The sequence below is a fragment of the Macrotis lagotis genome, chromosome 8, assembly GCF_037893015.1.
Source record: "Macrotis lagotis isolate mMagLag1 chromosome 8, bilby.v1.9.chrom.fasta, whole genome shotgun sequence".
Classification (NCBI taxonomy): Eukaryota; Metazoa; Chordata; class Mammalia; order Peramelemorphia; family Peramelidae; genus Macrotis; species Macrotis lagotis.
This window is the reverse complement of record NC_133665.1, coordinates 22,713,354-22,740,316: the sequence shown is the minus strand read 5'-3', so window position 1 is coordinate 22,740,316 and position 26,963 is coordinate 22,713,354. Positions and strand designations below refer to the sequence as shown.

Here is a 26,963-nt window from a genome sequence, read left to right as displayed (position 1 = left end):
ATTCCATAAATGATCAATTTAGAAGGAAATATTTTTAAAGATATCCTCAATTTCTAAAAGATTTATGTAACAGTTTATAGCCTTAAAGGCCCCTACCACATGGTAGATGCTTAGTAAATCTTGTCAAATTGGATTTTCTATCTCACTTGATCATATTTTTAAATATTAATATTTTATTTTATTTACATTGAAGTGAATTATAATCATCACAGTGCTAGGAGCTTCTGTTTTTGCTATGTCTTGATGCTCACTTTCCTTTTCTACCTAAAGAAGTCTCTCTTGAGAATCTCTGTGTTTTCATGTTATCCTGTTATTCCCTTTGTTGAGGGTTTGCTTGCTATCTTATACTCTTGGATTTGAGTAAGGATAAAGTTTCCCTCTTTGTGCTAAGTTACAGCATTATTTGAATAAGAAACTGCCATGTCAAGAGAAAATCACTGTGATTTTTCTCTCTCAGATCAGAATATCTATTGTATTAGGAATGTAATAGGATCATTTAGAGGTGGGTGAAGACTTCAAGGTCATCTAACCCAATCTCCTCATTTTACAGATTAGGAACCCAGGTCCAGAGAATTGAGGGAATTGAGGGAATTAAGTGAATCACTCTGGTGCCATCTTATGATTCAACTCTGAAGCTAGCTCAGTTTCTTTTCTATTCAGTTATAGGTCTGGTATAATTTCTGTCTTGTGAGAAAATTTTACTGAATTCTGAGGTAATTGTAAGAAAATTTTGTTGTGTTGTTTGAATATAGCCCTACCTACCTAGTAAGCTAGGCAATCCCTGTCTGCTTTTAGAGAACTTTAACTTGGGGCAACTAGGTGGAGCAATGGGTAGAGCATGGGCCCTGGAGTCAGGAGGACCTGAATTCAAATGTGAACTCAGACACTTAATAGTTACTTAGCTGTGTGACTTTGGACAAGTCACTTAAAACCATTGCCTTACAAAAATCAAAAAACAAAAAAAGAGAGACCCTTAACTAACGAACTAGGTTTTGCTGATCAGATCCACAGATTGATGCAATGAATTGTCTCACAATTATACATTTCAAACAACTCATAAGACTTATTTGATAACTGGCCACCTATTAGTAGTAATCAGTGACTGTTTCTTTGTTCCTTTAATTGAATATGGACAATTGGTGGAAGTAAGATACCTCTTTCTCTGATTTTAGGGAATACACTCTCCACTTTCCAAATTTGGAAGCCCCCAATCTTTATTAGGAGTCAGATGATCTAATTCTGTTTTTGTATTCTGTTTATTGTTATCCTTTAAAGCATAAAAATTTTTCTCCTGTATTCAAAGTCCAGTGCCAAACTGAGGAGATCTAGTCCCAATTTGTTATGCAATTGGAGTGCATTGCTTAATAAGCTGATATGCTTGAAAGCTCAAACCTTTGTTTCCTTAGTTATTTCTGATTTCACCACATGAGAGATATAGTCATTTCTCTGAGGACACACAGGTATAGAGTTGAAATTGAATTTAGGACCTCAGACTACAAATCTAACCCTCAACACTAACTGTAATCTGTCTCATGACCTCAGCATTCTAGTTATATTTTTTAATCAATGTTTTCTAGAAAAGTTTTCTCACACAGGTTCCAGTCTAGTACAATATTAGAAAATTCTTGATTTATTTTATAACACATTGAAACACTCTGTGTCCCTCTCTGTCTTTTGTCACTGTCAATGTTTCTTCTCTCACTCTCTGTCACACACACACACATTCTTCATGGAAGCTATTTGTTTATATAGCTTTGCATTTTTAACTTTTAATAAAAAACTAACTCATTTACTTTTTTTTTTTTTTTTTTTTTTAGTTTTTGCAAGGCAGTGGGGGTTAAGGCCACACAGCTAGGTAATTATTATGTGTCTGAGGCCGGATTTGAACTCAGGTACTCCTGACTCCAGGGCCAGTGCTCTATCCACTGTGCCACCTAGCCGCCCCCACTCATTTACTTTCAAATGGTTATTGTATGTTTCTTGGGAATTCAAACTTGATTCTGGGAGTTCACATTTTATGCCCAGGTCTTATTAATTTGCTTCCCTTTTCAGTAGCTATATATGGGTCCCTTTTATTTGCATAAAATTTGGGGGGGCATATTTTTCAAATAGATTTCTTTTGGGGTTTTTATTTTTAGGTTTTTGTAAGGCAAACGGGGTTAAGTGGCTTGCCCAAGGCCACACAGCTAGGTAATTATTGTCTGAGACTGGATTTGAACCCAGGTATTCCTGACTCCAGGGTCTGTGCTTTATCCACTATACCACCTAGCTGCCATCAAATAGATTTCTAATGTTACCAGACAATGTTTATAGTATTTACCTCAATTTCTCTTATTGTTCATATCATTAAAAATGAGTATGTAGGTATGTCGCATGGTATTTTTTAGATGACTTTATAAGGTGAAGGCAAATAAACAAGCATACTTTTGACCACTGATTCATGCAAAACCTATATCTTTTTTTTCTCTTCTATAGGACTTTATCTAACTGGACATATGAATTTGACAAATGGGCTCCTTCTGTGGTGAAAATCTCTTACAAGGTTTGAAATGCTGCTTTTGTATACAAATCTGGAAAAGTAAAAATAGACCATATTTTCTTCATTCCATATGCACATCTGTGAACTGTATTTGGTTGTAAAGTTTTGTCATGTACATCATGTACTAAACAGTGAGAGTTAATCATCCCAAGAAGATTACTGTAATAAGCCATAATTACTTTCAGATAGTGAAATGCTGAAGAAAATTGTTAATTATCATATTGCAAGGTTTCTGATGAGAGTAATACAAATGATAAATACTGCACATTCTGTGTATTGCTGAATGGCTCACTGTCGGGCTCCTGCAGTTCCAACTGTTCCTATAAAGTCAAGCAATTACCAAGGACACTCGCCTGCCTGCTGCACACTTCCATAGAAATGGCGCTTTTCAATCCTGCAGCCCGTCCTCCATGACAAGGTCACTGTCATTTTCTTTACTCTCATTCCTTTTCTGGTCTTCATTGGGGAAGCACTCTTAGGGACTGGAAGAGTGTGAGCCAAGCCCTTTGTATCTTCAGTCACAGTGTTGCCCGGGTCAGTCGAGAGAGTGAGAAATAATGGACAAATACTGTTTCTTTTCAGGGCACTCCCGCTATGCGCCGATCACTTGTTCCACAACTTCGGAGTGGAAAATTTAATGTCCTTTTAACTACCTATGAGTACATTATAAAGGATAAGCACATTCTTGCTAAGGTATGGTTTTTCATTTCGTTTATGTTCAATTAAAGATTGCCTTGTTAAGGTTCAAACAATTGGAAAAATCAAATTGATTTGTATATTTGGATCATTATATGACATGTACTTATTTTTAAGAATAATAAGTATATTATGGCCTTAAGATTGTTTCTGTGCTTACTTATTTGCTTTGAGATTTGTATTGGTTCTTGTCCTGATCCTTTTGATATATACAACTGGTTTTCTCTTCATAAAAATTTCACTTGGATTGCTTCATGTCACTGCTTTTCTAATAGCTCTGAACCTACTAATGGAGGACATAATTGTTTTTGTTGCCCAGGTTATTTTCAAAATTGTAGATTCACCACTCTTATTTCCTTTGTCTCTCCCCAGCAAAGTTAGATCTTCTCTGTATGGTTGTCTCCCTTTGAACAATTATTCTGGTTACAGCACCTATGCTTTTCCATATTTAGATATCACCTGGTAGAAGTTAGGATACTGCTCAGAATTATTAATGTGTATTCTTGCGTGTGTATTTGAAGCTATGGAAAATTGTTTTTACCTTAGACCCAATCTTTCCTTGTGATCTGGATAACCTTAGATCAGTAGTCTTTTTGCCAGCCTTTAAAGAGAACTCCATTTTTTAAATTGAGAAATATATTTTTACTTTTGATATTTAATAGTAATTTATATTTATTTAGGGTACTTTATGTTCTGCAAAGTACTTTCCCTGCAACTCTGTGAGGTAGGCAGTTCAAAGATTTTTATTACTCCCATTTAACAGAGAAATAAACTGAGGTTCAAAGAGGTTGTATGACTTGCCTAACAACATATAACTATGAGAACTAGGTCTTGAATACAAGATTTTTCTTTATCCCAATACCAATGCTCAATCATACCTTTCTTTGTTTTTAATTTTTTTTAATTTAAGGCAATGGGGTTAAGTCCAAGGTCACACAACTAGTTATTAAGTATCTGAGGTCAAATTTGAACTCAGGTCCACCAGGGCCAGTGCTCTATCCACTATGCCACCTAGCTTCCCCCTACTGCCTTTCTTTAAAAAAAAAAACAGTTGATTTGTTACGTACTATGATTGTGGTTAACTTTCATGGAATAAATATTAAATTTTTCATTTTTAAATAATCTTCCCATTTTTTGGTTTCCTGCCCCCCCCCCAAATGTGGGCATGTTCTTGATCACCATTTTAGCTCTCTATTCTTTGCTCAAAAAACTGATATTTTCCTTGAAGGTGCCATATGAGGAAACAGAATCAAAGAAACATATCCCTTAAGGAGTTGAGCTGGCATTGAGTATCTTATTGTTTTCCTGTTGTTTGTAATTGCAGAAGAATTTGACAATCAAAAGTGAGACCTTTTCATTATTATAACAAAAAATATTTAAGGATGTACTTTCTTTTTTTCCCTAATTTATGTTTTATTTAATATTGTCAGCATTCTCTAGCAATTTCTGGTAGTAAGATATATTGCTTCCATTTTACAATTGAAGAAATTAAGTCAGTCATTTTTCTCAGAGGTCACAGACCTAGTCAGTAGCAGAAAGAAGAGGAGAATTATGGTCTCTTGATTCCCTTTCTATTTCTCTGTAAACTAAATTAGTCAAGAAGATAGTTTAAATGCAAATATTATTCTACATGTACTTCTGACTACCAATCGCTTTCTCTGTTGAAAAGATATGTGGGACCGTTAACAATATTTACTATATAATATTTTAACACTAATTTTGTGGTTTAGAGCAGAGGTAAAAAAAAGGTGCTTAGCATCTTTCTGCCTGGAATTCCTAGTCTATTTTTTATTTATTTCTTTTCCTAAATTTATTTACAATGAAGAAGTAAGAAATTTAGATTATTCAGACTTTCACCTATGTATTATAAGATATTTCCCTTGCACTAAAAGGATTTAAATCTGCTTAAAGAATGTCTAGTTCTCTGAATGAAATTGCTGAGTTTAACTTAGAAGAGGACAGGCAGAGAAGAGTATTCCATAAAATTCTTGCATTTAAATGTGATTAGCACTGTGGAATGATTTAAGAGAAAGGAATGGAGTTGGAACATAAATGGGAAAGTGAAATCTGGAAGGTAAAATCTGATGCTTAATCTCTTATGTTTCTATGTTTCATATGTTTCCAAGGACAGAATAGTGGCTTCAGGATCAGTAAAGAATCTTAGGTCTAATTATAGTTAGTAATTATATGACCATGAGTAAGTCACTTAACTTTTCTAAGCCTCAGTTTCTCTTCCTGTTCATGAGGATTAAATGAAAAATATTTGTGAAGTGCTTATTGAACCTTAAAATGCTATATAAATGTCACTTTATTTTTATTTTTCCCTAGTTTGCCCAAAACATTCATTTTTTTTCTAAGGTAATTAGTCAGATTTTTTATTTTCATTTTTTTCACAATTGATATTTTACAAAACATCCATTTTCTACCAGGTTGTTTTTGCATTGCCATTTCTTTCAAAGTCTCTGTATCTTCATCTTAGCTTTTGTTTTGTTCTAATTTTTTTTTATTTCTGAGCACAGTCAGTCTTTCAGTCTAAGACAAAGGCTTGAAACAGTCATGGCATCAGCCACAAGTGCCTTGTTAATAAGTTATCATGGAGTAGTTGTCCTCTGAGACTTCTTGGACTGCATGCATGCAGTAGGAATGTGAACTTTTTCATCTTCACCAGAGAATATTATTAATATTTGGAACAGGCCTTAACAGAATAGTGGAAAAAGAACCCTAGAGCTGGGGGGGCCTGGGTAGACAATTTGTTATTAAAGGTCCTTCCTTCATTACAAAAGAGGAAGTTTGGGCTATTTACCTATTCTCATATCATTTTGTCATGATCGAAAATCTACATGTTTAAAGTATTTGTAATTTTCAGAGTTCACTCAAATATTATACTTTACTCACATTAATGCAGATTCGGTGGAAGTACATGATAGTTGATGAAGGCCACCGGATGAAGAATCATCACTGCAAGTTGACTCAGGTCTTGAATACTCACTATGTGGCACCAAGACGGATACTCTTGACTGGAACCCCCTTGCAGAACAAGCTACCTGAACTCTGGGCCCTCCTCAACTTTCTTCTTCCCACCATTTTCAAGAGCTGTAGCACATTTGAGCAGTGGTTTAATGCCCCCTTTGCCATGACTGGAGAAAGGGTACTAGTTCGGTCATTTATTTTTCATAACAAGTAACAAAGCATTTAGTTGAAATTAATAGACATTCTTACTGACACTGTCAAAATACACCACAAACATTTGTCATATGATTATCAGAGAAAGATTGTAAATAATGGTCTCCAGTTTAAAGTAGTTTGTGGCAATGTTCTAATTTCAGGTAAATTGTTCCTCCCAAAATAATTTTAATAGTGTGTGGGATAGCTTAACTATATCTGTTTATTCAAACATCCCTAAAAAGAAGCCACTTAAATTCCACAAATACTCTTGACCAGTAGTAATATTAAATAGGTAGGCCAGAGGATAGATGCACATCTAACTTTTTGAATATGTATGTTTATGGGTCATTTTACTACCAAACTTAACTAGAAAAAAGATATCAAACACTCCTAACTTCCAACCATTTATTGCCTTTCAAAGACTTGCCCATAAAGTAATTTATGAGTCAAAAGTATCTATTTAGTTCATTTTCTGCCAATTTTATGTAAAACCCCTTCCATTTCCTTTTTACTGGCACAGCCTAAGTTATGTATGTATACATATATTACAGTGAATTCCCTGAATATTTGGCAAAAGCAGCCATCTCCATTTCTTTCATTTCACTAACTGTCCTAACTTCAACAGTCCATATTTGAGAGAAAACATACTATTGCAAGAAGGGGGGGAAAAAAAAGCAAAGCCTTGTGGGTGGTGATTTCTGAGCAGCAGATGTAGATTACCACAGCAAGACATTTCAGGGAAATTATTTGGCTTCAACTCTTCAGTTCTCTCATATGTGGGAAGTTTTGCATTTAGTCAGTAAGATCACTGGATTGCACTTAGGTAAACAGTGAAACCAATATGGTGGGTAGTTTTTAAGAAGTCCTTAACTTAGAATCTTCTGACAGATAATCTTTTCCTCTACAGCAGGTAAGTACAGAGTTATGAATAAGAGGGACGTTTTTTTTTTGTTAAATTGGATGACTCTCAGAAGTCAAGACAAAGATAGAGAAAAGATGAAATGAGACATGTATACAATAAAAAGTAATACATAAAATAATCTGACCTCCATCGTCATCTTGCCCTTTTCAGGTTCAATGCCCTAGTTCCTCAAGTACCTTTCCATACATATATATATATATATATATATATATATATATATATATAATATTGCTATCTCCTATCTTGCACATTTTTCATCCCTAGAAAGATATGTATATATATATATTTTTCACAGTGACCTTTCTAAAACTAATTGTTGCTTTAAACCAAATACCATCCTTCTAAAGAATCATATTTTGTTTGAATGTTAAGAAAAATAAACACATTTATTATATTACATGCTATTATAGTCAATCATAATTGTGAGGGTAAAGGACAGATGGATTGAGTATTTAATTTTTTAATTTTATCTTAAAGTACTTGCCATTTGTAGAATTGGATATGGTTGCCTATAGAAGGTAGTGATTTTGAAAAGAAACGATCAGTTGATCAATGCTAAAAACTCATTATAAAAAGGTTATTTCATAGCATGATTTTTTAAAAAGATCAAGTACAATGGATGTTGTATTCACTATCATCTTTTTGTAGGTGGACTTAAATGAAGAGGAAACTATACTGATTATTAGACGTCTTCATAAAGTTCTGCGACCATTTCTGCTGAGGAGACTGAAGAAGGAAGTGGAATCCCAGCTACCAGAAAAGGTGTGGGACAAATTAGAGAATTTTGAAAATACCTAATTAGCCTCTTCAACTGAAAATGTGATTCTGAAACAATTTGTTTATAAAAATGGTTATAGTTAAATTATAATTAACATTAGAAATAAGATATGAATACTTCATAAGTTCTACAGAGTATATGAAGTTTTCTGGCTGACTTCAAGCTTTTTGAGATAGGGTGCCATTTTTACTAAAATAATCACAGGCTATTGGAATTGGAAGTGACCTGAGATCCTGTCAAGTCCAACCAAGACCTATACATAAATCTCCTCTGCAGAAATCTCACAGTATGGCCAGACAATCTTAGGAATTTGCATAATTCAACCTACAACAAATTATTACACAAATGGAACTACTGAAACTATTCTTTAAAGCATGTACCATTTTCTTCTCAGTGACTAATTCTCTAAAGTTTATATTTTTTTAACTTTAGATTCCAGGTAGTTTCATAGCATATTATCATATCAAAAAAATCAGTGAGTATCCATGATAACATGTATTTGTAGGACTTTACAGAATTGTTTTACTCATAAATCTAGTTTTTGGAATTAAATTTATTACTTAAATTTACATGGAATAAAATTGTACCTTGTAAAATACCAGGCTCTCTCTGTATTTTTAAATATCTAATAATGATGTTGGCATTGAAAATACTAAGAAGCTTGGCTGTATATGAAAAGTTTGTTAGCAGACAAATGACAGATTCATTCCATGACCTAACTTGAACCCTACAAAATGAAAACTAAATGCCAATGAATATTTTCTCTTTAGTTCAGCTGATTTTCTATTACTTGAATTTTCATTACTTTGGAGAATCTCCATGTCTTAAGTAAACTCCAGGTTTTTGGCTTGATTTGGGATTTGGGTCAAATGCATTTGTTAGAACAATACCAAATTCAGGACAGTTGCAAAAAAATAAGACCATCCAATTTGCCTGCATTTGGAGTTCAAATTAGTTGTCATCGTCTAAAATTGATTTGCTTGCTAGAGTGCTATTTGTTACATGAAGTATTTTTATGTGGGTTTCTCTTTTGATGGGTCAGTTTTGAAATATTTTATTTTGCATCATTGTATTCTTTGTATAACACCTCTCCTTTTAGACAGATTGGTTCATCTTGTTCACTTTAAGAAAGATTTGGCATGATATTGTATAAAATCTGCTTACTTAGCTAAAAGATGAATTCTCTTCCTAAATTCTCAACTCCTTAGTAGTCAGAGAATAGTGATCATGAAAATGAAAATGGTGGTTGCAACTACCTTTCTGTCTTAAAGAGTGAATGTATAAAGATAAAGGTCTTTCCTCATGTATGCTTTTAAAAAGTTATTTTCCCCTATTTATATGGATAAACAATTTTTAACATTCACTTTTTTTTAAAGTTTTGAATTCCAAATTCTATTCTTCCTTTCTTGAGATAATAAGCAATCAAATAAAGGTTATACTTATACAATCATGTAAAATATTTCCATATTAGTCATTTTGTCTCATGTACTCTTTATCCCCATATTGTGAATGCCTGACAAATTGTTGATCTTCTCTTTGAATTTCTTTGAATTTCTGCTATTTAGGGTCATAATTTCAGCATTCATAAGTGAGTTCAATTGCTTGAAAAAGAAAAAGTAAAGAACTGGTTTATTAGGTTTTATTCTTCAGCTAGGCCAAAATGGCAATAAAGCTATTTTTAAAAAATCCCTAATGCAACATCTCTAAAATGATCTGGAACAAAGAAGCAGTTAGCCATGAAGTTTGTTTTGTATGCCAAATTATATAGGACTTTTCATTGTATTTTTGCTGAAGTAATACTTTAAGATAAAAAAATCTTTAACAAAAAATTTCCTAGTACTCTTTTTATCCATGAAACTTCCTAGTCTTATTTATTGGAACCTTTTTAAGACGTCTAGGATTAGAACTACTTGTTTTTAATCTCACAAAGATTTAATAACATGCCCTTAAAAACCATTATACAAAACTTCATACTTATGGGATGCACCTCAGTACCTTTAAGCTAGCTGATCATCTTGTGGCTCCTAATTGTTCTTATTTACTTAAAAGATTTAGTTCTGGCTCAACTTTTCAGAAATTGCATCTATTACCAAAATAAGATAGAATCTATCTTACTTATATCTCTCATATTGTTAGGATAAGGCAAACTTTCATAATTCCAAATTTCTTTTCTTTTCTCATTCACAGCTTCCTCATATTGTTCAGTCATTTTCACTGGCTTATCCCATTTTTATTTCCCCTTCTTCCTATCACGTTTATCCTTTTCAGTGCCAGGAATAAAATGTGATGTAGTCTAGTTGATAAGAGTGCAGTCTCAAAGCCAGAATGACCTGTCCTTGACATATTCTGACTCTGTGACTCTGGACCACTCACTGAGTGGACTAGTGTCCAAATCAAATAGAAACAGGGGCCATTAAACCAAGGAGCCTACATGTCAATGTTATCTCTTTTCCATTATATTTTTATTTATTTTGTTAAATATTTTTCAATTATGTCTTAATCTGGTTTGAACTCTTTGTGGACTGCAGGCCCAGGACCTTGTGTCTGACCTCTGTTCTAGGTAGATCTTTAAAAATATTAATTGCAGAGAAGGTGCTGACTGCATTTGTAGAGTAAGTTAGATCACCTGGAAGCTCCCCATAGTATAGGAATCACAGGACCAGTCTATTTCCTCATCTTCTGCCCTCCTCACTTTGTACTTTCAGCTGCACCCATATTTTGCCCTCCAGGATCCCGTTTACAACAGCTGCCCTGCTATCATTCCAGGCTTGGGTCCAGTGTTTCCCATCTGTTCTCCATAAAATTTTATGTTTAAAATGCTGAACAGTTCCATCTCTCCCATAAGTTCTTCATATTTTATATATGATATATGAAGATTTTAGAAGAAATTTTTGGAGGTGCATGTAGAACAAAAACACCCTTTACATGCAGTGGTGGGATTACCCTGATTGTTTTTGTTATTTTGGGGAAGTGCATTGTTCTTAAATTTGCATTTGATCCTTTGATAAAAAATAGCATCACATTTGTAATTCTGAAAATGCCAGCTTATTGTAAGCCGTTCAGCCATATTATTCATACTCAAAGGAAGAATCTCCTTAGTATCTTTGAGAATAGAGATATCATTTATGCCCTATATTCATACACCTTGGGTCATAAGCAATATCCCCCCCCCCATCATGAAAATGGAACTTAGAAATGAGTCCTTTGAATGGGGGAGGAAGAGGGCAATCCTAATAATATTTTACATTTACAAAACTTACAGTAGCTCAAGCAAGGAGATTTCAATGAGACAAAGAAACCATCTATAATATATTCCTATAATAGCAAATAAAAATAATGTTTAGATTATCCACTTTTGGGAGGGTCAGACAATTTTAGAAATAGAGGACAATTTAGACATTATCTAAATCCAACCCCTGACTTTATAGACAGTAAAAGTCCAGAGGCTTTTTAGAATGGCATACAGAGCATTTAAGTGACCAGTCCAAGAACCACATAGCTCATTTCTCAAAGCATAGTAAGTATTAATTGCCTATGTTAACAATAAACTAAATGCAGAATAACTTCTTTTTCATAGTCCTCTTTTAAAGGTTCAGATTAAAGCTCTCTCCACATTTATATAGGGAGGCTTCCTGAATATATCAATGAATTAATCAACTAGATAATGTCTTAGAACAGTATATGCCCCCCTCAAAAATTATTACCATTTGGTGACCAGCCCTCCTGATTTGGGTAGGCTGGACTTTAAGCAACATTGTCCATTGTCAGGAGTGTACCCTACAGATCTTAAATGTGATTAAATTAGATTAAGTCATCTAGCTCTGGGGACAAGATATAAACACATAAACAATTATGTAATTATGCAAGGTAGCTTGTGTAAAAATTCATTTCAATTATATAAATACTTTTTAATTGTCTACTGTGGACCAAACACTTTGCAAAAATCCAAAGGTCACCTCAAACAAGCACCTTATCCTCAAGGAGTTCACAGTCTAGTAAGGAGATAGTACACTTAAAAAGACACTACCAGTAGTAATGTAATAGGTGCATTCGAGAAAATGGAAAACCATATACTTTGTGTTTTCAAGGGAAAATTACTCTATTGAGTAAGAAAAGCACAAAAAGCCTTTATTGAGTTGTTAGAATTTGAGTTGGATATGAAGGTCCACTAGGTGAAGAGCTGAAGAAAGCACATTCTAGAAATGGGGGGAGAGTGTTAACAAAGGTACAGAGGTTGGAATACATGAGGCATTGTTTGAGATTCTGAAAATAGTTCAAGTTGTTTATAGCATAAATTGAGGGGGGGAGTAGTTATAGATGACACTTTAAAGGTAAAAGTGGTGCAAGAGTATAGAAGACCTTGAAGGTCAGGGAGAGGAATTTGAATTCTTTCTTTATAGTCAACAGAAAAGCAGTTAAACAGTTAAGCAGAGGGGTAGCAGGACCAGTTCTATGAATAAGGAGTGTCAGTCTGATATAATCACTTAAATAACAATAAAAACCAACAACAACCACTATATTAAGATCTTAGTGCTCAAGGCACTATCCTTTGGTGCTTCTATTAAAAAAAATACTATTAATACATTGATAAATATAATATAAATTATGGGCTACTTGGGAGAAAGGATAAATCTATAAAAATGCTCTAGAAAAAAATCTGAGGAGAAAACTTTTATAGAATGAGAATTTATGGGAATTTCTTGGAAGAAGTGACTCTTGGACTGAGCTAAGTAGGAAGAGGAGGATCCCAAACAGTAGAGATGAGAAAGGAGTGCATTTTAAGCATTCAGAAGGCCTGGACAAAAGCAGAACACTGCATATTGAGTTTGAGGAATAGCAAGCTGTCCAGTTTATATAGAACACAGTAAGCATTTATTAGCTCTATACCAGGTATTGTGCCATGCTCTGGGACACAAAAAGAGTCAAGAGATAGTTCTTGTCCTCAAGCAACTCACACTGTGTTGGGGCAGACAAAAACACATATTTGCAAACATGTTATAAACATGATAAATAAGAAATAAGGAAGGCACTATAAGAGGAGTTGGGAAAGACTTCCTGATCATTTTTTTCTGTCTATATACAAGTTATCTCATCTAATCTTCACAATATTGTGAGATAGCTATGGGCATTATTATCTCTATGGGAAGTCATTTGTGTGAAGTGGGAATGATATGAAATAAGGCCAGGAAGGTAGGTTTTAACTAAATTTAGAGGGCCTTAAATTAAACTAGGCTAAGAAGTTTTCCTTAAAAAGAAAGATTGTGTTTTTTCCCTCTGTCCTTACCAGAAATGTACTTTTATGTATGTAAAGGTTAGATGAGGGTGGGGAGATATTGGATGCAGGCCGTACAATTAGAAGGCCAGTGAATTATAATGGAGGAGAGAGGTGATGAAAACTTGAGCTAGTGTACTATTATGATTGGTGACAAAGGAGTGGTTGTGACAAGTGTGTGTGTGTGTGGGGAGAATTAACAATACAGCCGATTGGATGGTTAATAAGAGAGAAGAAGAACAGAATATGACTCCAAAGATTTTGAGTTTATATGACTGGGAGGATCTAGCGATTCTATCATTATACCTAGAAAAGTTAAGTAGGACTAATTTAAACAGGAAGATGATGAGTTTGAATGAGTTTGCATTTGAGGTGCTGGTAAGGTATAAATGGAATTGTCAAGGAGGCAGTGGGAGAATTGAGTCCAAACATAAATGGGAGCAAGGTCAGGCAACTACATTTGGGAGTCATTTACACAGAGTTGATAATGAAAAGTATTCATAACTGAATGGAAGGAAACTGATATAAAAAGGGACAGGGTAAATGATGGCTTCTAAGTTTCAGTCTTAGATGAGCGAAAGTTTGAGTTCTACATAAGAAACAGTGAGGTTAGAAGATATTTGGGAGAAGAGATAAAGTTTACTTTGGCACATGAATATTGCAGATAACAAAGGCAATAGAACTTGATAGAAAAGATTAGTTTAGGTTACAGTTGTTGACTTGGGATTGGACTCTTGATGATGGATAATGCTAGAGTAATTTGAAAGGAAATGAGCATTATAGAGGGAGGAAATAAATAATATAAGCAGCAACCTAAGAGATAAAATGCCATTTCAAATCTAGTGGTTTAAAGATTTAGGTTTCTTACAAATAAAAGATCACTTGTGTCAAAACAGCTTCTTATAATAGCCTTTCAATTTTCAGTGTTGTTATTTAGCCTTTTGAATATCATCTGTAAATTCTTGGACATGGTATTAATTATATGTTTACTTGATTCTTTTATTAATATTAGGATCTCTTGAAATCTGTCTCCCAGACATTATCTGTTCCAGTGCTTTAAAGGCTAATTTTTCTCAACCAAAAAGAAATATCTTTTAAAGTCAAAACATGTCTCTGATTTCTAAAATCCTATAACTGAACTGGTCTGCAACCAGTTAGATAGAAGACTGCTGTTCTGCCTAGGGTCTGCTTAGGCTAGATCTGTGCATCATTAAGAAAAATGATCCCTGTGTATCCCTCATATATAGCAGATGAAAGGGAGCAGTGGAGAACAATTGGAGAAAAACTCTCACAGCTTTATACCGAGTCAGATAATCTTGTGATAGCTCTATCGTTGTGTTTAAAGCCTTTGAATTTATGTTCATTGATACAAGAGAATTCTTGAAAAGATTAAGTTGATGTGGTTTCAAATTTGAAACATAATCAGGTTTCCAAAATGATTTCCAATAACTATTAGGTTTGAGTGATTTTTTTTTTACTTTCTCAAGTAGTTCATTAAAAATTTAGGACTGAGGTGAAACTTCCAGAAAGTTACCATACATTCATTCTTTTAGTATTAGTCTTTTCTGAAAAAGTACATATCTTCTTCTAATCTAATTTAGTACAACAGAAGTAATGAAAAACATCACAATGGCAAATCCAGCTAGTCTAATAGGTTCTTCCTAAAGAAACTTTAAAATCAATATTCAATTTCTCTTCATCTGGGAGCTCTTCCTTCTGTCTCTCACAGCAGAGAATAACTTACTTTTAATCAGTAAATTAAACATTACACAAATTATTTAATTACTTTTAATCACAATTTGTCAGTTTTCTATATGTGAATCTATTGTAGAAAAACAAATTTTTATTCTTGGAATTTCAAATTTTTTTTTAAGAAAGATTTTATTTATTTTGAGTTTTACAATTTTCCCCGTAATCTTGCTTCCCTCCCCCCACCCCCCACAGAAGACAGTTTGTTAGTCTTTACATTGTTTCCATGGTATACACTGATCTAAGTATATTTCAGTATACATTGAAAGAGAAATCATATCCTTAAGGAAGTAAAATAAAATATAAGAAATAGCAAAATTACATAATAAGATAACAGTTCCCCCCCTAAATTAAAGGTAATAGTTTGATCTTTGTTCACACTCCATAATGCTTTCTTTGGATACAAATGGTATTCTCCATCGCAGTTAGCCCCAAATTGTTCCTGATTGTTGCACTGATGAAATGAGCAAGTCCATCAAGGTTGATCATCACTCTTTATGTTGCTGTTAGTATGTACAGTGTTTTTCTGGTTCTGTTCATCTCACTCAGCATCAGTTTAAATTGCAAAAATTTTAAACAAATAACAAAAATAAGTTTTATAGGTAAGATTTTATCCATTAGGTGCTATTGGGTGTTTATCAAGCATATGCTAAACAACATGTAAATAACCTTTATACCTATTATTTGCATTGGAATATGACTATATTCCAAATGAAAGCAGATGAAATTTCTTTCTCTACCTTAACTGGTCATGAAGTTATATCTGACTAGAAAATACTTCCTTCCCTTTCCCTTTTATCTTTTGAAGAAAGTATGTTTTATTTTTACAGGTCTTAAAACCATGGTTAATGCTACCCTGACTCAAGCCCTAAGGAAATTTCCTTCTAGTATTGGCATTATGTGAAGCCATATCTGACCTTTTAAAAATGTTTTACACATCTAACAAAGAAAATCATAGACTAATAGCCATTCATTGATTTTCTTAAAAACCCTTTCAGTTCATTCAGTGTGGGAAGAAAAGGAATATTAAAAATCTCTTTTATGGATTGCTTTGTTGAAAAGTATTTGAATAATTATAAGCCAAACTCCCTCAGACCTCACCAGGACAAGAAATTTCTGTAGAAAGGTGCCCCAATTATAACCTTTTGACATAACCATTAAGATAAATTATTGATGTGACTTGACTACAACAATAAAGTGACCAGTCCCTTCTATTCCTTTTCATTCTTGACTCCTAAGAGTAAAAGGAATTTTTCATGATAGCAACAGGAACACTGACTTTTAAAAGGAGGAAGAACCAGCAGTTGTGACTCCTTAATGTTCTCAGAACATAATAATAGCCTTTTTTGCTCTTACCTATTGTTCTTTTTTATACAGGTTGAATATGTGATCAAATGTGACATGTCAGCTTTACAGAAAATATTGTACCGCCATATGCAAGCAAAGGGAATCCTTCTCACAGATGGTTCTGAGAAAGACAAGAAGGTATGCAAAGAAGCTGATCACATATACGACACAAGACTGTATTCTTCCTAATGGACTACATATTGAATTAGTCATCGTTAGCTTCTTTAATGATGCTAGTTTAGATCAACTGTAGTTATGGGGTTCATTTTGGTGCTATATTGGTTGACCAAAAGTCTCTCATTTAATGGAAGAAGAATAAAAAGGAAAACATCAGAACACCAATAGTTTACCTTATCTGTGACTATTTTCTTAGTTACAGTTAATGTGCAGAAATGCAAAGATTTGTGTTCTGTCTAGTCAGTAGGATAGCATATGGAAGATTTTAAGCTCAATTTGAGATCTTGAATAAAATTACTCTGCTTCTGTCTGTTCAGACCACTTATGAATAACCACTTATATCACAAAGCCACTAGTTTGGCACTGGTCCTGTGGCTGGGATTTCATTCTTCTGGCTGAACTAATCATAAGGAATATGTTAGTTCATAACTCACAGGCTACTCTAGGACATAAGAACTTGAGTGCCCTGAGTTGGGATGATTATTTAGAGGACATTTGTGGAAATTGGTCCCTTCTAAACTTCAGATTTCTTTGGAAGTCCCCCCTACTGCAAATGGAAACTTTTATTTACTAGTGAATATTCCTTTTTACTTTTTATTATTATTATTATTAGGGCAAAGGAGGGGCTAAAACACTGATGAACACTATCATGCAATTGAGAAAGATATGCAATCACCCATATATGTTTCAACACATTGAGGTAAGTTTGTCTCAACTTTGTTTATAGTTATCAAGATAAGAAAAAAAATTAGAAAATGTATATTAAATTCCAAAGTCATTCTAGCATGTTCTGATGGTCTGGAGGTACAGAATCCAGATAAAATTACTGACAGTGAATTCACATAATATTTATTGCTTTTGCATCTACAATTCTATAGAAAACAATACAAAGACTTTGAGTTTGTTATTATATAACATAATTATGAATTAATTAAATATATATTAATATATGGTATTATTTGTTATTATAGTTCAGTCATATTTGGACATTTGGAGTTTTCTTAGCAAGGATACTGAAGGACTTTGCCAAATCTTTCTCCAGTTCATTTTACAGTTGAGGGAACTGGGGCCAGTGGGTTAAATGACATGCCCAGGGTCATATCAGAAACTAGTAAGTTTCTAAGATCAGATTTGAACTCAGGTCTTCCTGACTCTCATTCCACTGTGCCACCTAGTGTAGGTACCATAAACTACCTTATAGAAAATAAAGTTAATAAGTGTTTGTTGTATGTAGATGTTGCCATGAGTTAAGATAATGTCAACTTTGTCTACCTTCTATATGGGAATCACATTACCATGAGAAGATAATAAACAGTGTACTTCTAAGATAAATACTCCTTAAGTACAAGACATAATTTTAAACTGAATTATTTTTTCTCATTAAGATTATATTTTCTTTTATAGTTTATTACTATGAAATAAATTCCCGATTGGATTCCAAGGCCCATTTCTCTACTAAAAGCAATTTTAGGGAAAAGAGCAATTTCAGCCATATTCACTTTAACTGAATAAATTTCCCAAACTGCCAGTAATTTACAACAGCAGGAGCTGCTGATTTCAGGAGGGTAGAAGGAGAACCACTGTTGTTTTTCCCTTGCCAGTGAAGAAAACAGGAAGAAAAGGGGGAAAACATTTTTAAAAATTATTTGCTCCTACAGCTGTTTATGTACTGTAACTACCACAAAAACTTGTACTGAAAGAATTGGAAGAAATTCCCTGTCAAGACTCTTTGCTTCCATTAAAAAAAAAAAGTGAAAACTATACTGGTGATCATTTGGACTTTAGAACATATGGTAACATAGAAATGCTCCTAAATATTCCATGGAGAATTTTTCAGCCTACTTCTGGGAAACTTATTAATCAGCAAGATTCTTTGAATATGCCATCTGCAGGGTACTTTTCCTGGGTATTGTGAAGAGTGAGAAAGAGAATGAGAGACACGGTCCCTACCTTAAGGAACATATAGTATTTTCAGCTCTCCACTGGGGGAATCTAGACAAGTGCAAATAATGATTCCTCTTGTCATCACATAGAGGTAGCATAATCACTCTGAACACATAGTCTTAAATTAAATTCAAATGGAAAGCCATCTAGTTCTGGGGCCACAAGATCAAAGTTCAAATTCTACCTTTGATGTTTAATCTTGGGCAAGTCACTTAATCTCTAGAGACCTCAATTTCTTCTTTTGTAAGCTGAGTTGGGTAAATTAAGTGGTCTCTAAATTTCTTCTAGTTTTAGATAGGTGACCCTAAGTTCCCTTGACAGCTGCTACCTAGAAATCAAGAGAAATATGCATACATAATAAAGGAAAAAAGAGTGAGTCTGAGGAGAGTGATTGGATCAGGGGTTCAGCCTTTTTTTTTTTTGTGGCTCAGCCTAGGGGTATGATGGAACTAGATTGAACTGACTCAGAAAAGTTAATTGTTCAGTGTGAGTATTTTTTGTTGTTGTTCAGGCGTGTCCAGCTTTTCATGATCCCATTTGGGATTTTTTTTTTTCCAAAGACATCAGAGAAGCTTGCCATTTGCTATTTCTCTAGTTCATTTCACAGATAAGGAGACTGAAGCAAACAGAGTTAAGTGACTTGACTAGCGTCCAACATCTACTAAGTATCTGAGTTCAAATTTGAACTCAGGTCATCCTGATTCCATTCGGTACAACCTCGTTGCTCTTTTATCAGAAAAGTCAAATCAAGACTTGATTTATCTTTTTCCTTTACTGTCTAGAATTAATAAAGTAAGAGGAAAAATGTAAATAATGAAGATTAAACTTTAAAGTACTCCATATATGCATTATTTTTTGAAAGGCATTTGTTAAATATTTACCAGAATACCCCTGTACAAACTGATGAATCTGTGGATCTTTCTCAAAGTAAGATTTTTAAATGCATAAAACAGAATGTCCTGGATTGCAAGCTCATGAACCCCAAGTTAACAAACCTAGACAGAGATTGTTAACCTTTTCCTAGCATATATTTTACCCTAAAAACCATTTTATTAAAAACTCACACTGGCATAGGAATATCTTCCTTAAACTATTAATTCTGAGGTATCAGTACAAATTGTTTTTTGTCATAATTGTTACAATGTAGTTTAGTATTTGTAAATAATAATCTAAGAATGAAATACTGCACCCACAGATACTTAATTCCAATACAAGTTTTTATACTAGTATATTAAAATATTACTGGTAATTTAAGACATAATTTTCTATATATTTCTTCATACAGAGTTTTTATGTACTAGCTAGGTAGTTAATGAGCTCATCAATGTGTGCTTTTGAATAAAAGCAGGACAATGTAAGCCATTTTTTTTAGAAAATAATGATTCTCTATGATTTATATGTTTTCCACTGAAGCCTTTTACTTTCCAAAACCCTTTCATATATATTATATTTTTTGATCCTCACAATATTTAGTAAGAAAAGGATTAAGCAGAATAGTCCAGCTCTGCTAAATGTGAACTTGTCCATTCCTGGACACAGGGGAGAAAGGGTTTCATAGAATCAGGACTTTTTCTTATGGTCAATCCAGTTTTTTTTTCTTTTTTTTAAATTTAATATTTATTCTCATTTTGTACAATTAATGTTACATTAGTAAAATATTCTTGTTTAAGAGTAAACGAGATACCCCCACCCCCCATAAATATAGACTTGCTTCAGCGATAATGTAAAGGGGAGAGAAAAAAAATTAAAATTAAAAAAAATAATAGTAATAATTGTAGGTATGGCCAGGTGGCGCAATGGACGGAGCGCCAGCCCTGGAGCCACAAGCACCCAAGTCCACATCTGGCCCCGTACACCCAACAATCACCCAGCCATGTGATATGCAAGCCACCCGAACCCCACTGCCCTGCAGAAACCAAAAAAAGAAAAAAGAAAAAAAAAGACCCAAAATAAAATAAAATAGTAATAATAGTAGGGGTGGCTGGGTGGTGGACAGAGCATTGGCCCTTGAGCCAGGAGCACCAGGGACCCAATCCGGCCTCAGACACCCAAGGATCACCCTGCTGTGTGGCCCCAGGCAGGCCACCCAGCCCCATTTGCCCTGCACCCCTCCCCAAAAAATAAAAATAATAAAAAATGTGCTTCAGTCTTTGTTCCAACACCAACAACTCTGTCGTGCATGGATCACATTCTTTATGATTAGTCCATGGCAAAAGTTACTTCCATATTTTTCCAACATTGCCATTGCTGATCACAACTCCATCCTTTGATATTTCTCCACTACCATGTACTATATTTTCCCTCTCTTTTCACTCTGACTCTGCTGTAGGGTAGCTGAGTGGCGCAGCAGACAGATCCATGGCCCTGGGGCCAAGAAGCCCGGAGTCCTCATACCACCCCTTAGGCCCAGAATCCACCTGGCCCTGTGGTCCTGGACAGGCCATCCAATCCCAGTCCCTTGCAATAAGTAAAAAAGAAAATGTGTTATATCTGACCACTCTCCCCTCATGGTCCATCCTCTCCTCAATTACTCACATCCCCCCCTTCCCCCTGTCGCCCCCTCTCCTTACTCCGAATGCCTATACCCCATTGAGTATATATGCTGTTTTCTCTCCTAGCCACCTCTGATGAGAGCGAAGTTTCCCTCATTCCCCCTTGCCTCCCCCCTTCCATATCATTGCAATAGCTCATTATAATAAAGAAAAGTCTTATTATATGAAATATCTTGGCCTATTCCCCCCCTCTCCTTTTTCTTTCTCCCATTACATTTACCTTTTTTCTATTAACTCCATTTTTACACCATATTTTATCTTTGAATTCAGCTTTCTCCTGTGCTTCAACTATAAAAGCTCCCTCTACCTGCTCTATTAACTGAGAAGGTTCATAGGAGTATTATCAGTGTCATTTTTCTATACAGGAATACATGCAGTTCATCATCATTAAGTCCCTCATATTTTCCCCTTCTCCTCCAATCTCTATGCTTCACCAAGTCCTGTATCTGAAGATCAAACCTTCTGTTCAGCTCTGGCCATTCCAACAGGAACATTTGAAATTCCCCTGGTTCATTGAAAGTCCATCTTTTTCCCTGGAAGAGGACATTCAGCCTTGCTGGGTAGTTCATTCTTGGCAGCATTCTAAGCTCTTTTGCCTTCCGGTATATTGTATTCCAAGCCCTATGAGCTTCCAATGTAGTTGCTGCTAAGTCCTGTGTGATCCTGACTGCAGCTCCACCATATTTGAACTGTGTCCTTCTGGCTACTTGTAATATTTTCTCTTTGACTTGGGAGTTCTGGAACTTGACTATGATATTCCTAGGGGTTGGTTCTTTGGGATCTTTTTCTCAGGGGGATCGGTGGATTCTCTCCATTTCTATTTTGCCCTCTGCTTCTAGGATATCAGGGCAATTTTCCTGTAGTAATTCTTTGAAAATGATGTCAAGGCTCTTTTCCTGATCATGACTTTCAGGTATTCCAATAATTTTCAAATTATCTTTCCTAAGTCTGTTTTCCATATCAGTTGTTTTTTCAATGAGATATTTCACATTTTCTTCTAATTTTTAATTTTTTTGGTTTTGAAGTATTGATTCCTGATTTCTGGCAAATTCATCAATCTCCCTGAATTCTATTCTTTGTCTGAAGGATTTGTTCTCCTCAGAGAGTTTTCTTATCTCTTTTTTCCATCTGGCCCATTCTGCTTTTTAAAGCATTCTTCTCCTCCATAACTTTTTGAACTGTTTTATCCATTTGACCTAAGCTGGTTTTTTAGCATGCTATTTTCTTCAGCATTTTTTTTTTTATTTCCTTGACTAGGCTACTGACTTCATTTTCATGTTTTCCTGCATCTCTCTCATTTCTTTTCCCAGGTTTTTCTTCTAACTTCCTCATTTGATTTTCAAAGTCTTTTTTAATCTCTGAGGAGCTTGTGCTTCCTCATCTTCAGACTGAGTATTTTGATCCTTCTTGGGCTCATTTGCAAAATATTTCTCAATTGTGTTCCTCTTTTTTCTCTTCTTGCTCATTTTTCTCAGCCTGCACCTGTTTTGGGGTGCTTCCTGATCTTTTGGGACACTCCCACAAGGGTCTCAGTGTGTGAGGCTCTGTCCTCCCTCCTGGTCTGTGAATGACCATATGCACCCCCCTCTGCCACAGGGCTGAGGTGGGGGGGGGCCCTGCTGCTCTTTGGGGGGCCTAGACTGTCATCAGGATCTGAATGTGGTCAGAGCCCCAGAGTCCTGTTCATGGGGTGGAGGACAGAGCTCTGCAGTCTCTCTCTTTTCACTCCCCTCCCTAGGTTCAATGGGCTCATGCCCTGGGGGCTCCTGCTTACTGGCTCCACCTGCTTCTGTTCCTGGACCAGGGCTGCAGAAAGACCATTTTGCTTGCTGTGTCCCCTGAGGGCTGGGCTCCACATGCTTGCTCTGGCAGAGGTCCCCCACTGTTACCCCACTTTATGCCTGGTGCTCCCCGGGGTGTAGATCAGGAGACTCCCCCGCTTCTGTTAGCCTGGCTCCCAGTGCCCTGGGGCTGCCTCCGGGAGGCTGAGGTTCCTTCCTTCCGGTGGGCCACCCCTCTGGCCGCCCCCCACCCCACCCCGGGAAGCAGAGCCTTTCTGCTCTTTTCCAGGTTACCTTGAGTAGGAGAACTGCCTCATTGGGTCCCTCTGTGGGTTCTGTCTCTGAGTTTTATCAGAGAGCCCTAAGACTCAATCCTTTCTTGTTGCCATCTTGGCTCTGCCACCCCTCAATGCAGTTTTAATACTGTCAGGGTAGAAATTTTCTCTTAAAAGTTAAAACTTCTATCACGGCTGATATTAGAGCTAAAGGAGAAACTCCCATGAGCAGAGTAGAAAAGGAGAGAAGTAGATTGATGCTTCCAGATAACGTAATATCTTAGGGACTTGGACTTAAAGTACAATGCGTTATCTTAAGGAATGGAGCAGGCAGAAGCTGTGGAGACCATGGAACTCAAGTCTTGTCATTTCACACACAAGGAAACTTGGGCTTAGTGCCCAGGTTTATGAGGCTGCTCTCAGTCATACAAATAGTAAGTAACAGGCTTGGACATCCCTGGGGAATGCTTATCAGGCCCAAAGAAGACTTTATTTGTAAGAAAATGGGAAAATTATTCCGAAGAAAAATATTCCTCCTTTGAACCAGAAAGATGCAAATCGTGTGATTAACTATTATATTGTAGGTACTTGACAGATGTTTGTAGAATTGACTCTAAAAGTAGAATCAAGAGATCTGCTAGTCAATTAAAATATCACAATTATTTTTCCAATTAGGATTTCAGAGTTCAAGATGGGAGCGGCTAGGTGGTGTAGTTGATAAAGCACTGGCCTTGGAGTCAGGAGTTCCTGGGTTCATATCCGGTCTCAGAAACTTAATAATTACCTAGCTGAGAGTTCAAGATGAATGATTGATCAAATTTTTATTGTTGTAAAATATTTAATTAAAAAAATTTGAATATTGATTTACTGTCCTATCTTGACATACATCCCAGTGGAGAAGATTTATGTTGTCATCTGGCATCAAAGAATCATCAAACAAGTATTTAAGTACCTTCTGTGCCTAGCACTTTAGTGAGTACTAGAGATACCCAGACATAAATCCTCAAAGGCTTTATTCTTTGGGGAGGGAAGATTGCAAGCACACAAAGAAGTATATACAAATGTGTGTGCATGTATATAACTTTGCGTATATATATATATATATATATATATATATATATATATACATACATACATACACATATAAATTTTTATATATGGCCTGAGTTCAAATCTGACCTCAGCCATTTATTAGCTACATGTTCCTGGGCAACTGACTTAACCTCTGTTTATCTTAATTTCCTCATCTGTAAAATGCCATAACATCACCTACCTTGCAGAGCAGTTGTGAGGATCAAATGTGATTAAAAATTCTAAAGTAGTACCTGTCATAAAATAAATATTCTTAAATGTTGATGATCATCCTCATTGCCATTATTAAAAATACAATAGAAGTAAAGGGAAAAGTCCACCAAACATGTAGAAAATTGAATTGCAGAAAACTGAAGTGCCCAATGTCACACAGCAAATTGCTGCATATTTGAGGTTAGAATTCAAAGGCTTTGTTGGTTCCATATGGATAGGTTATTTTTTTTAACTCTGTGCTAGGATAGAACATCAAGATGAATTGGCAAATAAATTTGTGCACAGTGATCATTGAGCTGTATGTTCAGATGATAAGATTTAAACTAGAAGCATTCATCTTTTCTTTCTATTTAAGGAATCCTTTGCTGAGCATCTGGGCTACTCAAGTGGGGTTATCAATGGGTAAGTCTAATAAATTTTTTCTTCCACAATAATTTTCTGCATTTCCCTTCAAATAGCAAAATTTCATTCATCTTGAGAAGTAGTACTTGGATTTTGCTAGTCTCTAATATGCTTATCTCTGTTAGGAGAAGGGAAGCTGTTAAATCAAATTTGCACTCTCATTTACTTTGCCTTCATAAATTATTACTTAATCTCGACAAATAACTTTTTTTTAGAATATAGATCTAATTCAGTGTACTAAATAATACTTTATAATTTAGAATAAGTAAAGACTTCAAAATATTTTTACATATAATTAGAGTAGGCATCTTATGCAGGATGGTAATCTGCTTAATTGCATCCCAAATAGATACTGAAAACTAACCCGAGCACAAAGGAAAAATTAAGCCTTTGTTTTGCAAATGAAAATTAATGACTTTGCAAGTACTGTAGATCATGGACTATTTTTAATAATTTAATAGACAGTGGTATCCATCCCCTATGATTAAATTAAAAGACAGAGTTTAATATTGTTTGCTACAGTGGGAACATTGATAACAATATTAAGTTGAGTTAACCAATAGAGTAGATTTCCTGGTGATGATAGAGAGAGAGATCCCCATCAACTCTTAGTGACTCATCATGGACCATGGTATTGGAAAAGGAAAATTGATTGATTAGGAATGAAATATTTGAATCCAGTGATTTTTTTCCCAGTAAACAAAAAGTTTTGCATCCTCCCCAAACCGGGACGTTAAATAAGCATGTGGCAAAGCAATAATGTAGTCAAATGAAGGGGGGGGGGTGAGTTCTTTCTCCTGTATGGAATAATTTAATGCTTTGATACTAGACAAGAAAAGCAGCTGTAATATCTGGGCCATTTCATCCTCTTAAATGCTTGGAACAAAGTAGCCTTAATGAGGCAGGCATCTTGAGTGGCAGCATGGTGCTTGGTTTGCGGTAACCAAGTGATGAGATCCTTTTGGACCAATGGGCTGACTGATGCCTCCCTCTTTTCCTGAGACAGAGCTGAGCTCTACCGAGCCTCAGGGAAGTTCGAACTCCTAGACCGCATTCTGCCCAAGCTGCGGGCCACCAATCACCGAGTACTGCTCTTCTGCCAGATGACATCACTCATGACCATTATGGAAGACTACTTTGCATTTCGGAACTTCCTTTACCTTCGCCTTGATGGTAAGTTCACAAGAAGCTAAGGCAAACAGAAACCTGAAAGAATATCAGATATTTAGAGTCAACCTCCACCAAAAAAGGGAAAATGGTGGCAAAGAATCAATGTACAGGTTGCTTTTGTTCTAGATGACAATTTTCACTCCTCCCAGCTTAACATTAACAAAACTGAAAGAATTGGCACAACCGTTCATCCTACTAAAAACTCAACTTGGATCATTTACAAAGAGTTTAAAAGGTTGAACTTTAGGATCCTCATTATTTATCACTTCCCCTAGAGTGTCTTCTGCTAAACCTTGACATTTCCAATCAGCAGTCAGCATGTTTCAAACCCGTGAAATGCCAGATCCTGACTTGGCAAAATGGAATTTCATCCTTAATTTAAGACCTTCTATTATATGGACAAATCATGAACTTTAAAGAGACTACCCAGGTCTGAAAATACCCCTGAGGTGCCAAAGTCTCCTGAGGCTATTGGTGAACTTTTCCTTTCTCTTGCCTCCTGAGGATAGGATGCTTATCCCCTAAACTGGGGGGGGGGGGGAACTAGATGGGAAACCAAAGGAAATTGGCATTATCAGTAACAAATTTTTGAAGCTCCCAGTTGTATAGCCTTCTTCTTTAGGAATCTGAAGATGTTGTGAGCCTCTTCTATTCTCCAGATAGGCAGGTAAAAGAGACACCTCAACAGGAAGTTCTTGAAGTGGCAAAGTAAGAGAAGCAGGCTAATTAGAGTTCCTGACTATCAAAGAAAAACTAAAAGAGATAATGGGAAGCCTGCCCACCAAGAAGCATCCTCACTGGCTTTAGAGTTGACTGACCCAAATGCTTATTCTGGGCCTTTTGTCCTACCCCTTTCTCTTGCATAGACCCTACTTTGCAGAAACTTTGG

General features: G+C 35.4%; 1 protein-coding gene across 8 annotated transcripts in view; it reads left to right on the top strand.

The window, feature by feature from the left end:
* Positions 1–26,963, top strand: part of SMARCA2 (SWI/SNF related BAF chromatin remodeling complex subunit ATPase 2) — a 207,231-nt gene that overhangs the window by 87,816 nt on the left and 92,452 nt on the right. For 7 of the 8 annotated variants that reach the window (XM_074196508.1, XM_074196507.1, XM_074196509.1 and 4 more), the window contains 8 exons: positions 2,476–2,542; positions 3,122–3,232; positions 6,141–6,383; positions 7,971–8,084; positions 16,499–16,606; positions 17,259–17,345; positions 24,858–24,904; positions 25,911–26,077. In XM_074196508.1, coding sequence (XP_074052609.1) covers positions 2,476–2,542; positions 3,122–3,232; positions 6,141–6,383; positions 7,971–8,084; positions 16,499–16,606; positions 17,259–17,345; positions 24,858–24,904; positions 25,911–26,077 — 944 coding nt within the window. The other variant, XM_074196513.1, reaches the window with a different exon arrangement.